The 14,692-nt window shown below is 37.0% G+C and overlaps 1 protein-coding gene and 1 non-coding gene across 2 annotated transcripts; one reads left to right on the top strand and one right to left on the bottom strand.

The window, feature by feature from the left end:
- Positions 1–4,380: 4,380 nt before the first annotated feature.
- Positions 4,381–7,952, bottom strand: LOC130994817 (uncharacterized). Its single transcript, XM_057919887.1, has one exon. The coding sequence runs from the start codon at positions 7,910–7,912 to the stop codon at positions 5,495–5,497; it is 2,418 nt and encodes an 805-aa protein (XP_057775870.1). The 5' UTR covers positions 7,913–7,952; the 3' UTR covers positions 4,381–5,494.
- LOC130996322 (small nucleolar RNA R71) lies at positions 7,551–7,657 on the top strand. Its single transcript, XR_009092506.1, has one exon. It is a non-coding gene; the product is annotated as a small nucleolar RNA R71 (small nucleolar RNA).
- Positions 7,953–14,692: the final 6,740 nt, after the last annotated feature.

Genomic DNA, 14,692 nt, shown 5'->3' with positions numbered 1-14,692 from the left:
TGTTGGGGATATAGAACAGGGAGTTCAAGGACATTTTGAACTAGGTATGACCTTTGCAGGGGCAAAGGAGGTTAGAGATGCTCTTAACACTTATTCTGTGAATTTTGGCTATAAGCTTAAGTTCTAAAAGAATGAATCTAAGAGGTGAGGGTGAGGGTGGTTTGTATTGGTGACAGTACTTGTCCATTTCTTTTCTTGCATCAAAAGATGGGAATACAGAGGGTCTTATTGTTAAGACATTGGTGGCAGAGCACACATGTTGTAGGCAAAGACAAGTGCTTAGTGCTTCTCAGGCCTATCTTGCAAATTTTTTCAAAGATGCAATCTATAGAAATCCTAGGTTTACATCTAAGGATATACAGGGGCATGTGAAAGATCACCTAAAACTCCATGTCAGTCTTGGCAAATGCAAAAGAGCAAAGAGGACTATCCTCACTGCACTGCAGGGAAGCTATGTAGAGGAGTTCAAAAGCCTTGTTGGCTATATTGACAAGGTGAATGAGATCCAGGGAGCAAAGTGGAACTCCAACTATCCAAGGATGAGTTGTCTAATGGCAGGAGGGTGTTCAAGAGGATCTTTGTCATGCTTGATGCATGTAAGAAAATTGGCTAGGTGGGTGTAGGCCTTTGATCTCCCTGGATGGATGTCATTTTGAAAGGGGTTACTTCGGTTGCCTTCTCACGCAGTTGGCAAAGATGAAATGAAGGGATTGTTCCTATTGCTTGGGCAGTAGTGAACAAGGAGAATAAACAAAATGGAATTGGTTCCTTAACTGGCTCAAGCATGAACTACAGCTTGGTGATGGATCAAGGGTGACTCTAATATCAGACATGCAAAAGGTTATGCACTGCTCCTATTCTTTTTGCATTTTCAGTGTTTTTTGATGGCATGATAGCATTAACATGTAAACAAACAGATAGTGTTTCCAGTATGCATTCTGCATTTTTTGAGTGCAAAATATGTATGATATGTACTCCATAAAGATACTGCATTTCATTTCCAAAAAGGGTGATCAAACAAATTACAATGGGCATATGCTATTGCTAAATAGGCAAACACCAACCAAGAAGCAAAGAACAGAATGAAACTAATCTAATTTTCTTCATCATTTTGTTTGAATCTTCCTTCATTTCTTGCACAACATCCCAAAGCATTCCAATTTCACACTCCATATCAATAGTTGCAGTTTTGGAGCTTTCATTCTTGGTCTTCATCAACTTCACATTCTCATTCTTCAAGTCATTGATAACCTCCTTAGCTCTTTCAGTTATCGGTTCGTCAATCCAATCAAATAGCCACAATTCTTCGACTGGGAAAAAAGGAAAATTTCAAGCCAACAAATTCAACTAAAACAAAACAATAGAAAGTTATAAATATACCTTCCAATTCCTACATCCATAGAATCTCCGACCCGGATTCTCCTCCGTCCATGAGGTCATTATCGAAGCCTTCAACCTTTTACCTTCAAATTCGCAAGTACAAAACTTTGGATTGTCTGAACCCTCAAACTGCCGGCGACTACGCCACGAGCTCGACCCAGATGCTGAGCCGGAATTGAAACTCATGTCTCCACTCGAAAGATGATAACAAACGAAAACCCTACGCTAATTTGCAGAAACAACGAAAGAAGCTCTCAATTTTTTCGCCCCTGTTCGCGGTTTAGGGTTCTTGTGATTTGGAAATTTCCCAATTAAAAGGGGAATTTGAGCTTGCATATAAGGTGGGGCCCACCGCCGATTAAAAAAAGAAAAAGAAAAAAAAAGACGGACGACGTTTACCAGCCGTTAGGGCTAGGGGCCCAATTATTCGATTTTTTGGACTACAGGGGTTTATTTGGCCCAACTTAGACTATAGGGAGTCCAACGTGAAAAGGGCCACTATGATAGGGGCCTATTTGATACTTAACCCTATATTATATAGACAAGAAGTGTTTTTAATATTGAAATATACGAACAATGTGTCAAACATATCTTAAAATGGAATGTAATATACTCTTTGTAAATGTCAAATAAATTAATTATTATATAACAAATAAAGCAGTATATACAATTACAAGTGTATCAACATTATTTGTAAGGGTATGTTCTCTTTGACTCATAAATTTATCATGAGAAGATGCCGTAAATAAAAAGAGGTGTTTAAAGGAAAAAAAATTTGTTAGCTTTTGTTTTGCTATATATATATATATATATATATATATATATATTATAGGGTGTGGTTCTAGAGAGAACTACATTATTTGTGAGAACGGGAGAACCATCAAATCTAATGCATCCACTGTAAAAAATTAATGCATTCGCTGTTAAAATTAATGCATTAAAAATTTTTTTAAAAAATGCTCCCTTCAGGATTCGAACCTAGGATCTGCATTCATCCAACAAGATGATGCATCCACCGTAGATCTTGATGATCGAATGGCTGAAAATGGTTCTCCGGTCTTCTTTTATTATGGTTCTTTCTTGAACCTCTCTCTCTCTCTATATATATATATAGGGTGCGATTATAGTGAGAACCACACTTGTTGTGAGAACATAAGAACCATTAAAATCAATGCATCTACTATATAAATTAATGCATTCGCTATTGTTCGCTATTATTTTCACCACGCCGCAAGTATACGGTGTAGTTGCAACATAGGGAAGCAAGGTCGTATTCCACAAGGATTAGTAGTCAAATTCTAGTGATTACCTTAAGTCATTATGCTAGAGCTATTTAGACTAAACAAGGAGGTGAGTGGTTTGATTAACTAACAAATTCAAAGACAAAATAAGAACAATCAAATAAAGTGGATTAATTAAGTGATGAAGGTGGTTTAGGGATTAGGCAACGATGGATTAGCAATGGACTTCAATTAGCTCAATATTAGTTTGATATTCCTATTTATCTAGAGTGATCTCCCCACTAGTTCTAGCCCCCTCCCGGACGACTAAAACTGTAGATTACGGGTCATAGTTGCCGTCCCCGGTCAACTTCTAACCTATAACTCCCAAGAGCACAAATGATCGGTAAACTCTCACCCAACTCTCAACCTCCCGGTTTATTGAGTCAATATGTTTCAAGCTCCTAATCTATTATGATTATCCTCTCCCGATTCAAATCACAAATTAGAAATGCATAGAAAGTGGCCAACAATCCATACAAGAATTAAAGCTATGGCTTGAAAAGATAATAACAAGGAAATAATCAATACATATATTAAGCATAATAATCAATCCATCACATCATCCATGAGCCTAATCCCCAAAACCAATGGGGGGATTTTATCCAAACATGTTCACAAACAACAAACCAAAATCAAAGAAATACATAAATGAAAGAGAGAGTAAGAAGTGACAAATCCTATTAATGAGCTTTCTTCAATCTTCTCTCCTCTTCAATGCCTTCAATCTTGGTAAAAAGATGTGGTAATGGAGGCTAGGGTTTGGTGTGAATGAATTGGGGAAAATGGAAATGGGTGAGTATGAGGTTGGGGAAGATGAATAATGTGAGGAAAAGGGGGAGAAAGGGGTTTAAGGGCTGAAAAAACGCGACTCCGCTCTTTTCCCGCGGTCATGGCCCGCGCCCGTGGTGCTCAAACGTGGGCAAAACTCAGGGAACCCGCGGTCCCGCCCCGCGGCCGCGGGTGGTGACCGCGGTACACCCCTGGAATTGGGAACAGCTGACCCGCGGTCCCACCCCGCGGCCGCGGGTGGTGACCGCGGGGTACTGGGCGTTTTGCACAGTCCGCTCGTTTTGCTCCGTTCTCCCTCGTCCGGACTCGGATTTGGTCGCCGTTTGCGCTCACGGATTCCTCTCGAGACGTAATTCAATCTCATATCTTCAAAATGCTCCAATTAATCCTTTATTTTTCCTGAAATTACTCCAAAACTACACCAAGATATCAAATCTTCATAAAACTAAATATTCGGGCACAAACAAGCATTCACAAGCAAAACATGAAGGGAAATGACAACAAAACATGTGGAATTGAGGTATGAAAACCATGTTTGTCAACCCCCCAAACTTAAAGTGTTGTTTGTCCCCAAACGACGAAGAGAAGAGAAATAAAAGTAAACAAACATGTGAGCATGAATTGGTGTCATTTCAAGGGCTTCAAATTTTATAAAAAATCTTTCAAAAGTGCATCACAAGTAGAAATGCATTCCAAGAAGTCACAAGTGATAATGAGTTCAATATTATAACCTCCAAGCTTGAATCCTAACAAAGTGGATGTTTCAATGACGCACTCAACTCTCAAGTGTTTAGAATGGACGTGTTTGCACTCAAATTGAAACAAGTATGCAATCTACCATAAGCTTGCCATTTATCCTAACTCTCTATACTTCAATGTGTTACAAATAAAGATCAAAAAGGGCTTCTATTTAGATTGCAATGAGAGCTCTTTGGTGAGGTGAGGTGTTTATAGGCAAAGTGACTCATATCCCATACAATTCCCAAATTGAATATGTCATATTCACCATTGTTCTTTTCTAATCAATCAACCAATATCCCCACTTTTCTTCCTTTTCACCCTATGAATACTTATCAAGACCATGATTCAAAAGGCAAATCACTCCCCTTTGTACTATTTTATTCACATGTCTCTTCATTTTTCTTTCTTTTTCTTTTTGAGCTTATAGGAGACTAGTGATTTTCACTCAATCGAAGTTTGACAAGCAATTTCAATCATTTTCCAACCATTTTCATCAAAGCAACCACTAACACTCTAAGTTCTACCCCTTTATCATTGGTTCATTAAAAGAAAGGCTACAAGGCACGAAAGGGGTAAACTAGGATCAAATGAGAATTTGGACACAATTTGAGTTAAGTGGCTAACAAAGATGGCCTTAAATCACTTCAATATTAACAACACATCTACTTTTATTTTCAAGAAAGGACTCATGGCAAGTTCTAGAGATCAACACACATGCTCAAATGATTTACACTCAAGAACAAAATGAGATTGTAAATGTATGACAATCAAAGGCTCAATTCTTACAAGCTCATTTTCAAGTTCTTGGAGGCAAAACATTTAACTCACTTGTCACAAGTTCAAACTTTTCATGCATAATCCACAAGTGATACACACAATTTTTTCCAAGAAACGATTCATATCATAAGCCCAATGACATTCAATCAACATCACAAAGTTTGATACAATTATCCCAAGCAAAACAAAAACAAAAATATCAACCCAACTAACTCTCAAGCTTTCATTTATTCAACAATAACAAAAACAAGACAACAATACTAAAACAAACAAAAACAAGTAAAGCTTAAGATAGATGAGACAACTAATCCATCTCTCCCCTCCCCCCAAACTTATTTCACACAAAGTGAAAATGAGTTTGGAAGAAAAGAGAAGGAGAAGTTGTCTCGGACTCACAAAAAAAACTAACATAAAAAAAAAAATAAAAATAAATAAACCATACAAAAATTAAAGGGTACCTTGTTGGGGTGCCTCCCAACTAGCGCTTAGTTTAACGTCATGAGCTAGACGTCTCCATGATGGTGTTATGGCTCGGGGGTGGTTCCAACGAACACTTCAACTTTTGGTTTCAAAGGCAAAAATGCCTTGATTCTTTCCTTCTCAACCACAAAGGTTCTTTCATCCTTCTTTCTCAATTCAATTGCTCCATTGTTGAAAACCTTGTTGATTTTGAAAGGACCCGTCCATTTTGATCTTGGCTTTTCCGGAGGTAGTGATTGACGAAAGGTGAGGAGAAGGACTTCATCATCGGGTGCAAACTCCCGTTTTTGCATCATCTCGTCATTAGCACTTGTTATCCTCTCCTTGTAGAGGCTTGACTTCTCAAATGCGTGATACTCATCTAACTCTTTGAGTTGGAGTACACGGTCTTGCCCCATTGGATGTATCTCATTCTCACCAAAGAATGCATACTTCAAGTGTGTGGGGAGAAGCTTCAACTCCAAGCCTTGGGCTTCCTCCTCTTTCCTTTCTCCCTTCAATTTTTCTTTCATGTTGATGCAAGGTTCAATCACTTGCATCAATTTGCATTCCTCCACTCTCATTCTTTCTTCCCCATCTTTGTGCTTGGGAGCTTTGTGGATTGAGAAGGTAACACTCTCATCATTCACTCTCAATGTGAGCTTGCCCTTTGCAACATCAATTAGGGCCCTCCCCGTCGCCAAGAATGGACGTCCAAGGATGAAAGGTACATCCTTGTCCTCAACCATATCCAACACCACAAAATCCACCGGAAAAATGAATTTGTCAACCTTCACCAAGACATCCTCCACTATCCCTTTTGGATATGAAACGGAACGGTCCGCCATTTGCAAAGCAATCGTGGTTGGCTTAATGGTTCCTATTTCAAGCTTGTTGAAGATGGAGAGAGGCATCAAATTTATGCTTGCTCCCAAATCACACAAGGCCTTTCCAAAACGACCATTTCCAACATCACATGGGATAGTAAAGCTCCCGGGATCCTTGATCTTGATGGGTAGCTTCTTTTGAAGAATGGCACAACATTCTTCGGTGAGGTTGACCGTCTCAAATTCTTCTAATTTCTTCTTCTTGGATAGAACTTCCTTGAGAAATTTTGCATACTTGGGCATTTGTTGCAAAGCTTCAACAAGGGGGATGTTGATGTGTACCTTCCGAAAGATCTCAAGGAATTTAGAGAACTCACTCTCCACATTTTTCTTTTGAAGTCTTTGAGGGAATGGAATTGGTGGGCAATAAGGTGGTGGTGCCTTGTACACATCTTTCTCCTTCTCCTTATCGCCTTGCATTTTTGAGGAAATGTTCTCATCATTGTTCTTGACTTCCGGAGGTATCTTGGACTCTTCAAGTATCTTCCCACTTCTTATAGTGATAGCCTTGCAATGTTCTTTTGGATTCACAACGGTGTTACTCGGAAATTGCCCCTTTTGATGTTGGTTGCTTAAGGATTCAGCAATTTGTCCCACTTTCATCTCAAGCATTTTCAATTGGGTTGCTTGAGCCTCTAACCTTTCGTCGGTTCTTGTCATGTGGGCTTGAGTGGCCGTCATGAATTTCATTAAGATCTCTTCAAGGTTGAGCTTCTTCTCTTCCTTGATCATGCCATCACTCACCGCAAATCCGGGCGGTGGTTGCAAGAAGTTATTGGGATTACCATAGGCAAGATTTGGGTGGCGATTTGTTTGAAATCCTTGATTGTATTGCCCTTGCCCTTGGCCTTGATAACCACCTTGATGTGAAGGCCGGAAATTCCCTTGGCCTCGGTTGTTGTTGTTGTTGATGTAGTTCACATCCTCGAAGCTAGTTTGTTCTTCAACCACGGGCTCTACCCTTGATATTGACATAGCATCAATCTTGTTATTCATGGCGGTCAATTGAGCTGTCAAAAGAGCTATCGGATCCGAGCTTGTTGTAGCCGCCACCTTCTTCAAAATAGTCCTCTCCCCCGGAAATTGGTAGCTATTGGCGGCCAAGTTCTCTATGATGTGGGTGGCCTCCTCGTGGCTCTTCTCCAACAATGCTCCATTGGCCGATGCATTCATGTCTCTTTGCATCTCACCACTACACCCGGTATAGAATGAGCAAATAATGGTGTTTTGATCCAAACCATGGTTGGGACACTTCCTTATCATCTCTTTGAATCTCTCCCAAGCTTCATAGAAGGTCTCTCCATCGAATTGATGAAATTGGACAATGTCCTTCTTCATCTTCATTGTCTTACTTGGAGGGAAGAACTTGATAAGGAACCTTTGAGCCATTTTCTCCCATGTAGTGATGGAACCAATCTCTAAAGATTGATACCATGTCTTGGCCATGCCCCTTAGTGAGAAGGGAAAGAGTCGGAGTCGAATGGCATCCTCCGGAACTCCATTTATCTTGATAGTATCGCATATCTCCAAGAAATTGCCGAGATGTCCATTCGGGTCATCTTGAGAAAGACCGGCGAATTGATTTTGTTGCACCATGTTGATGAGGGCCGGCTTGAGCTCAAAATTATTGGCATTGATTCTCGTGGCATGCACTCCCACTTGTTGGACCACGGGTTGGAACATATTGCTAATAGGTGGTGGTGGTGGTGCATTCCTTTGAGCCTCTTGCTCATTGATTTGCCCTTGCATGTCCTCCAATTGCCTTTGGAGTTGACGGATTAAATCGAAATTTTCCGCCATAGCTTCCTCCAACTCTCTATCTCTTCTTGTTCTTGCTTTGTTGTGTCGGCAAAAAGCTTCAACCTCAAGGTCTATAGGTATAAGAGGTGCACCTTTAGACCTTGTATTCATACACTACCTATCAACCAACAAGAACAAAGAGTCAAATCACAATCTTAAAATAGAAAACAAAAATTAAAGCAAGTAAAATGTCTAAAGTAGTTAAGCACAATGAAGCAAAATATCACAAGCAAAGAAACTAAACTAATCCCCGGCAACGGCGCCAAAAACTTGTTCGCTATTATTTTCACCACGCCGCAAGTATACGGTGTAGTTGCAACATAGGGAAGCAAGGTCGTATTCCACAAGGATTAGTAGTCAAATTCTAGTGATTACCTTAAGTCATTATGCTAGAGCTATTTAGACTAAACAAGGAGGTGAGTGGTTTGATTAACTAACAAATTCAAAGACAAAATAAGAACAATCAAATAAAGTGGATTAATTAAGTGATGAAGGTGGTTTAGGGATTAGGCAACGATGGATTAGCAATGGACTTCAATTAGCTCAATATTAGTTTTGATATTCCTATTTATCTAGAGTGATCTCCCCACTAGTTCTAGCCCCCTCCCGGACGACTAAAACTGTAGATTACGGGTCATAGTTGCCGTCCCCGGTCAACTTCTAACCTATAACTCCCAAGAGCACAAATGATCGGTAAACTCTCACCCAACTCTCAACCTCCCGGTTTATTGAGTCAATATGTTTCAAGCTCCTAATCTATTATGATTATCCTCTCCCGATTCAAATCACAAATTAGAAATGCATAGAAAGTGGCCAACAATCCATACAAGAATTAAAGCTATGGCTTGAAAAGATAATAACAAGGAAATAATCAATACATATATTAAGCATAATAATCAATCCATCACATCATCCATGAGCCTAATCCCCAAACCAATGGGGGATTTTATCCAAACATGTTCACAAACAACAAACCAAAATCAAAGAAATACATAAATGAAAGAGAGAGTAAGAAGTGACAAATCCTATTAATGAGCTTTCTTCAATCTTCTCTCCTCTTCAATGCCTTCAATCTTGGTAAAAAGATGTGGTAATGGAGGCTAGGGTTTGGTGTGAATGAATTGGGGAAGATGGAAATGGGTGAGTATGAGGTTGGGGAAGATGAATAATGTGAGGAAAAGGGGGAGAAAGGGGTTTAAGGGCTGAAAAACGCGACTCCGCTCTTTTCCCGCGGTCATGGCCCGCGCCCGTGGTGCTCAAACGTGGGCAAAACTCAGGGAACCCGCGGTCCCGCCCCGCGGCCGCGGGTGGTGACCGCGGTACACCCCTGGAATTGGGAACAGCTGACCCGCGGTCCCACCCCGCGGCCGCGGGTGGTGACCGCGGGGTACTGGGCGTTTTGCACAGTCCGCTCGTTTTGCTCCGTTCTCCCTCGTCCGGACTCGGATTTGGTCGCCGTTTGCGCTCACGGATTCCTCTCGAGACGTACTTCAATCTCATATCTTCAAAATGCTCCAATTAATCCTTTATTTTTCCTGAAATTACTCCAAAACTACACCAAGATATCAAATCTTCATAAAACTAAATATTCGGGCACAAACAAGCATTCACAAGCAAAACATGAAGGGAAATGACAACAAAACATGTGGAATTGAGGTATGAAAACCATGTTTGTCAGCTATTAAATTTAATGCATCAGAAAATAATAAATTTTTTGCTCCCTTCAGGATTCGAACCCAGGATCTGCATGACTGCATTCATCCACCAAGATGATGCATCCACCGTAAATCTTGATGATCGAATGGCTTAAAATGGTTCTCTGTTCTAATTTTATTTAGTGGTTCTTATTTGAACCTCTCCCTATATATATATATTAAATTTTTTGAGAATACGATGATAAATATATAATTTTTTTTTAAATTATAAGATATATCTGAATACAATCAATTATGCAACCCGCATGTGACACCAAATCTAATTAAAATTTATATGTATATTTGTGCGAAAAAACTATGAATATAAATAAATTTTAATGAGAAAATCATGAAATAAATTTTTATTTTAAAATACTTTACTCAAAATAACATCTTTAGGTAAAGCTAAATATAAATTATTTGATTCGCCATTCGACCTTCCACGCGCCTCCGACCTTGGAAACCTGGAAATGTTAAATATGAGATGAGCATACAGAGTACACTCAGTGTGGGAACATGCAATCATTGTCCACGTTAATAAAATGGTAACACATATGATCCAATATGATCCACTGTAACATTCATAACTGTAAGTCGCACGGTGGCATACCAAGGACCTTTCCGTCCTGGACCAATTATGCTGGCCCCTGACGACTAGTTGCAACCATAACTTTAACATGTATATATCGCATTGTGGTATACCAAGGACTTTTACCGTCATGGACCAATTATGCTGGCCCCTAGCAATATTTAATTTAACTCACATATTGTAAACACATAATATTAAAATGAACAATAATTAATCACAACATGCATTTAAATAAATCTCACACATTTAAATAAATCTCACACCTGAAACTTGAACTTGAAGGTTAACTTGAGAATTTCAATCGAAAGTTACGTCCTAGTCGCGCCACACCTAATTATATAGAATAGAACAATAGTTTATTAAGAATAATATAAAACTTAAATATAATTATTATATAATATATGATTTTAAAAAATATTTATATATACATACGTATGTGCGCGAAATTATATAATATGTGTATAAAATCTGTAACTACTTATCTTAATACAATCAGTTTGAATTGTTGTTGCAATTTATTTAATTAATTAAAATTTCAAACCCAAATCTATTTATACTTGTTTTTGAATCTGATGAATCATCTATCCTAGGTCGCTCTTTTTTTTTTTAGGCATGATGAATCATTCAAAAATTTGATTACTTGCCCTTTAAAAATAAATCCAGATGATAGATGATTAATCGAATTGATTTCTCGCCTTTTTCGAGCAAAAACAATTTTTAATTCTTTAAATTTAGTGGATTTATGTGTTTTTTACGTGATTTGACTGATTGTGACTAAAGAAGTTGGTATCTTTCATGTTAATTTCTTCCACTAGATTTTGTTTTTGCATGAATCTTAGTCCAACTCCAAGTCAGCCAAACTCTCTTTTCACCCAATAAAAGATAAGGTTTCACATTAAATTCATGGATTTAGGAAGTACGATTGCTGTCTCCAATTTAATTCGGTAGATATTGGAAATTGATTCGATAAAAGAAATTACTCATCCGTCCACAATTTAAAGCCCTACTTGCTCTTAATTTTTTGTTCACAAACTAAAGCCCTACTCTATTTTGTATACTATTTTACTCTTCTTTTTTTTCCTATATTTACTACCCTTTGCCACTAATAAACCCACCTTAGACACCTTTATCATTTTTATATTCTATATTTACTATGCACTTTAGTGATAATGGACTCACTCACAACACCTTTATCACTTTAGTCAACTATCATTATTACTTTAGTCAACTACCCTTATATTTCATCCACATCACCTTTTTTAGCTTTCTTAGTCTCCGTGCTCACATCAAAGTGGGGCTTTAAATTGTGGACGGAGGGAGTAGAATATATGGAGTTTCCAATTTAAAATCAATTTTTAATTAATTTCAAAACTGGGTGGTAATTTTGTAATTATAATAAAATTGAAGGTTTATGTTTAAACTATATATTTTTCTTTTTATTTTCATTTTCTTTAACTTCTTATTTGTTGTTACATTTCTTTCCAAAATTATGAAATTCGATTAATTATAAAATATTTAATATGTATATCAAATTAAAGATCACGATAAAAGCTTTAATACGATATATTTTATGAAAATATTTGATTTAAAATTTAACAATTAAATTCGTTTAAATATTAAAGTTCTATAAATTTATCTCTCCTCTCTCATCTTTTTTGAATAAATAAAATTTTAATTCTTTTTAATTAGTATTTTATTTTTAATTTTTAAACTTATTTTTAATTTTTGTTTTTCATAATATCAAATTTTTAATTGTGAATTCTTTTTTATTTTTTAATATTCAATTCAAAAATATTCAATTAAAATTAATTTTTTTATTATATATATAAGTATAATAATTGAATTAGTATTAATTTTATATAAATATAAAAATTAAAAATATTTTTCCGTGCATTGCACGGGATGCAAATATTAGTAAACTTATAAACAAGGGGTTGAATGTCACATTTCCCAATGCGTTTGTTAACAACAACATGCCGACTCAAAATATGAATATGATGCTGCTTAATGTCGATTTGAGTCCATTTTCATGCAATTATTTTTAAATTTAATTATTTATTACTATATATGGGTGTATTTTAGTGAGATTGCTATTTTTCGTGAGATCATAAGTAAAATGAATAAGACAATATTTAGTGTTGAATGAGACAATATTAAAAAAATTAGTAAAATTTTCGCACTCTCCAAGATTCGAACCCTGATAAAAAATTTCGCCCTCCAGTATATATGTATGTGGTGAAATTTTAGATTGATTTGTACGTGTTGATTTAATGTATCTTACGGTTGATATTTTATTTGAAGGCAGAAAATTTTTATGGGATTCGAATTTGAGAGGGAGTCGAAATTTTACTAATTTTTTTAATATCGTTATTTAACACTACATACTTCAGTATTCATCACTATATACTAGCTTATTCATTAGTCTCACAAAAAATATCAATCTCACTAAAATCAACTCCTATATATATAAACACACACACAGAGAGAAGGAGAGATAAAGAGAGAGAGAGAGAGATAAAGAGAGATAAAGGGACTAAAATAAAAATATTTTTTTAGCATATAATATAGAATTCAACAACATCATTTGAATTTAATTTATAGGATCTGATGGCTATCATTAATCCTAAAATTAAACTACAAAATAGATGACACTTTATAGTAGGATATGATTAAGGCCGATAAATCGGTTCCAATTATCCAGTTAAAACTGTAACCGAACCGAAAAATCGGTTAATCAATTAATCGATAACCGATTTTTACTGATTCGGTTTGATTATCGATTATAGTATTTTCCGTTAATCGGTTAATCAGTTTAACCGATCGATTAATCGATTTAACACTATTAATTAATTTATTTATATTTTATTATATTAGAACTTAGAAAATAATCAAAATACCCAAAAATCCCAAATTACTGTCTAGGGCAGATTTCAATTTTATTCACCGCAAATTCACAGCCTCCTGCCTCCCTCGCGTCGCGCCCTCCCATATCGTCGCTATCGGCGACCGACGCCTCTTCCCACCGACCACCGGGGCGCTGCCTCTCCCCCCGTGCTCAGCCAGTAGAGCCTGCTGACCGCATTCATCTCTCCCAGCACCGCAAGCACGCTGCACGCACCTCGCAGGACCAGCTCTGCCCTGCGCTGCACCGGCGTCGCGCCTGACCCCGCCCTCACTCACAGACGCAGTATATTCTCGGACTTAGGTAGGTAGAATGAGATCTGCCATTGTTTAGTTGCCTGTAGCAGTTGTCGACTAAAATTACTTGGTATGCTCTCTTAAATAAGTTTCGATGCAAGTTTGGATGAGACTTTTTTTTTTTCATCTTTAGCTTTTTGTTGGTTACCTGTAAGGATGTCAATCGGGCCAATCCACTCGGTTTCGGGCCAGCCCATTCGGTCTCGGGTTATTTTAGGTTCGGACTAGTCGATTTTTTTATTTTTCGGGCTAAAGTTTTTTGACCCTAACCCTAACCCACTCGGTTTCGGGCTAGCCCGTTCGGGCCCGCAAGTTTATGATTTTTTTATATGTTTTTTTTATAGATAATCATATTTTTGTAATAAAAATATGTCGTGTTTTTTAAATCGAGATTTTTCACCTTATTTTAAATACAAAAATTAGTATATATATATATATATATTTTTTTATCAAGAAAAAGGGAGTTTTATTAAAAGAAAAATAGCAAGGCACCAGAAGTACCCGAAAGGGGGATACATGCACGCCCAAAGCCATGCAAAAGGAGAAAAAAAACTGAGAAAAGCAGTCACCCTAAGTGAAGATCAGGTTCAAGAGCTTTCTTGTAGCTAGATATTTTTCATCCAAGATTTGAAGTCCGAAGAAGGAACCTCTGTTTAACAGACATGCTTCCAACACCAAAGTCTTGTTTAATCTCAGCAACTAGCTTTCCTTTGTTCCACAAAAATTAGTATTATTTTAACGTAAGTTTACATAATATCTAAGTTTAACTTCGTTTTCGATAAAAATTGTATATAAATTTAACATAAATGACTATCTTTCTTTGACTTTTATATCATAAATGTTTGTTATTAATTGTTGAAAAAAATCAAAATATATTTTACAAGTATCAAAATGTTATTATTGAATTAAAAAGTAAAGTATTAAAGTTTGAAAACTAATTATTAAGAAACTGTTCGGTTAATAGGGCCAACCCACTCGGTTTTCGGGCCAACCCTATTGGGCTCGGGCTATTTTCGGTTCGGTCCATTCGGGCTAAATTTTTTCCGGGCTAAAAATTTTCTACCCTAACCCTCTTTTTTTATCGATCTATTCGGG

The sequence above is a fragment of the Salvia miltiorrhiza genome, chromosome 7, assembly GCF_028751815.1.
Source record: "Salvia miltiorrhiza cultivar Shanhuang (shh) chromosome 7, IMPLAD_Smil_shh, whole genome shotgun sequence".
Classification (NCBI taxonomy): Eukaryota; Viridiplantae; Streptophyta; class Magnoliopsida; order Lamiales; family Lamiaceae; genus Salvia; species Salvia miltiorrhiza.
This window is presented reverse-complemented; position numbering and strand designations above follow the sequence as displayed.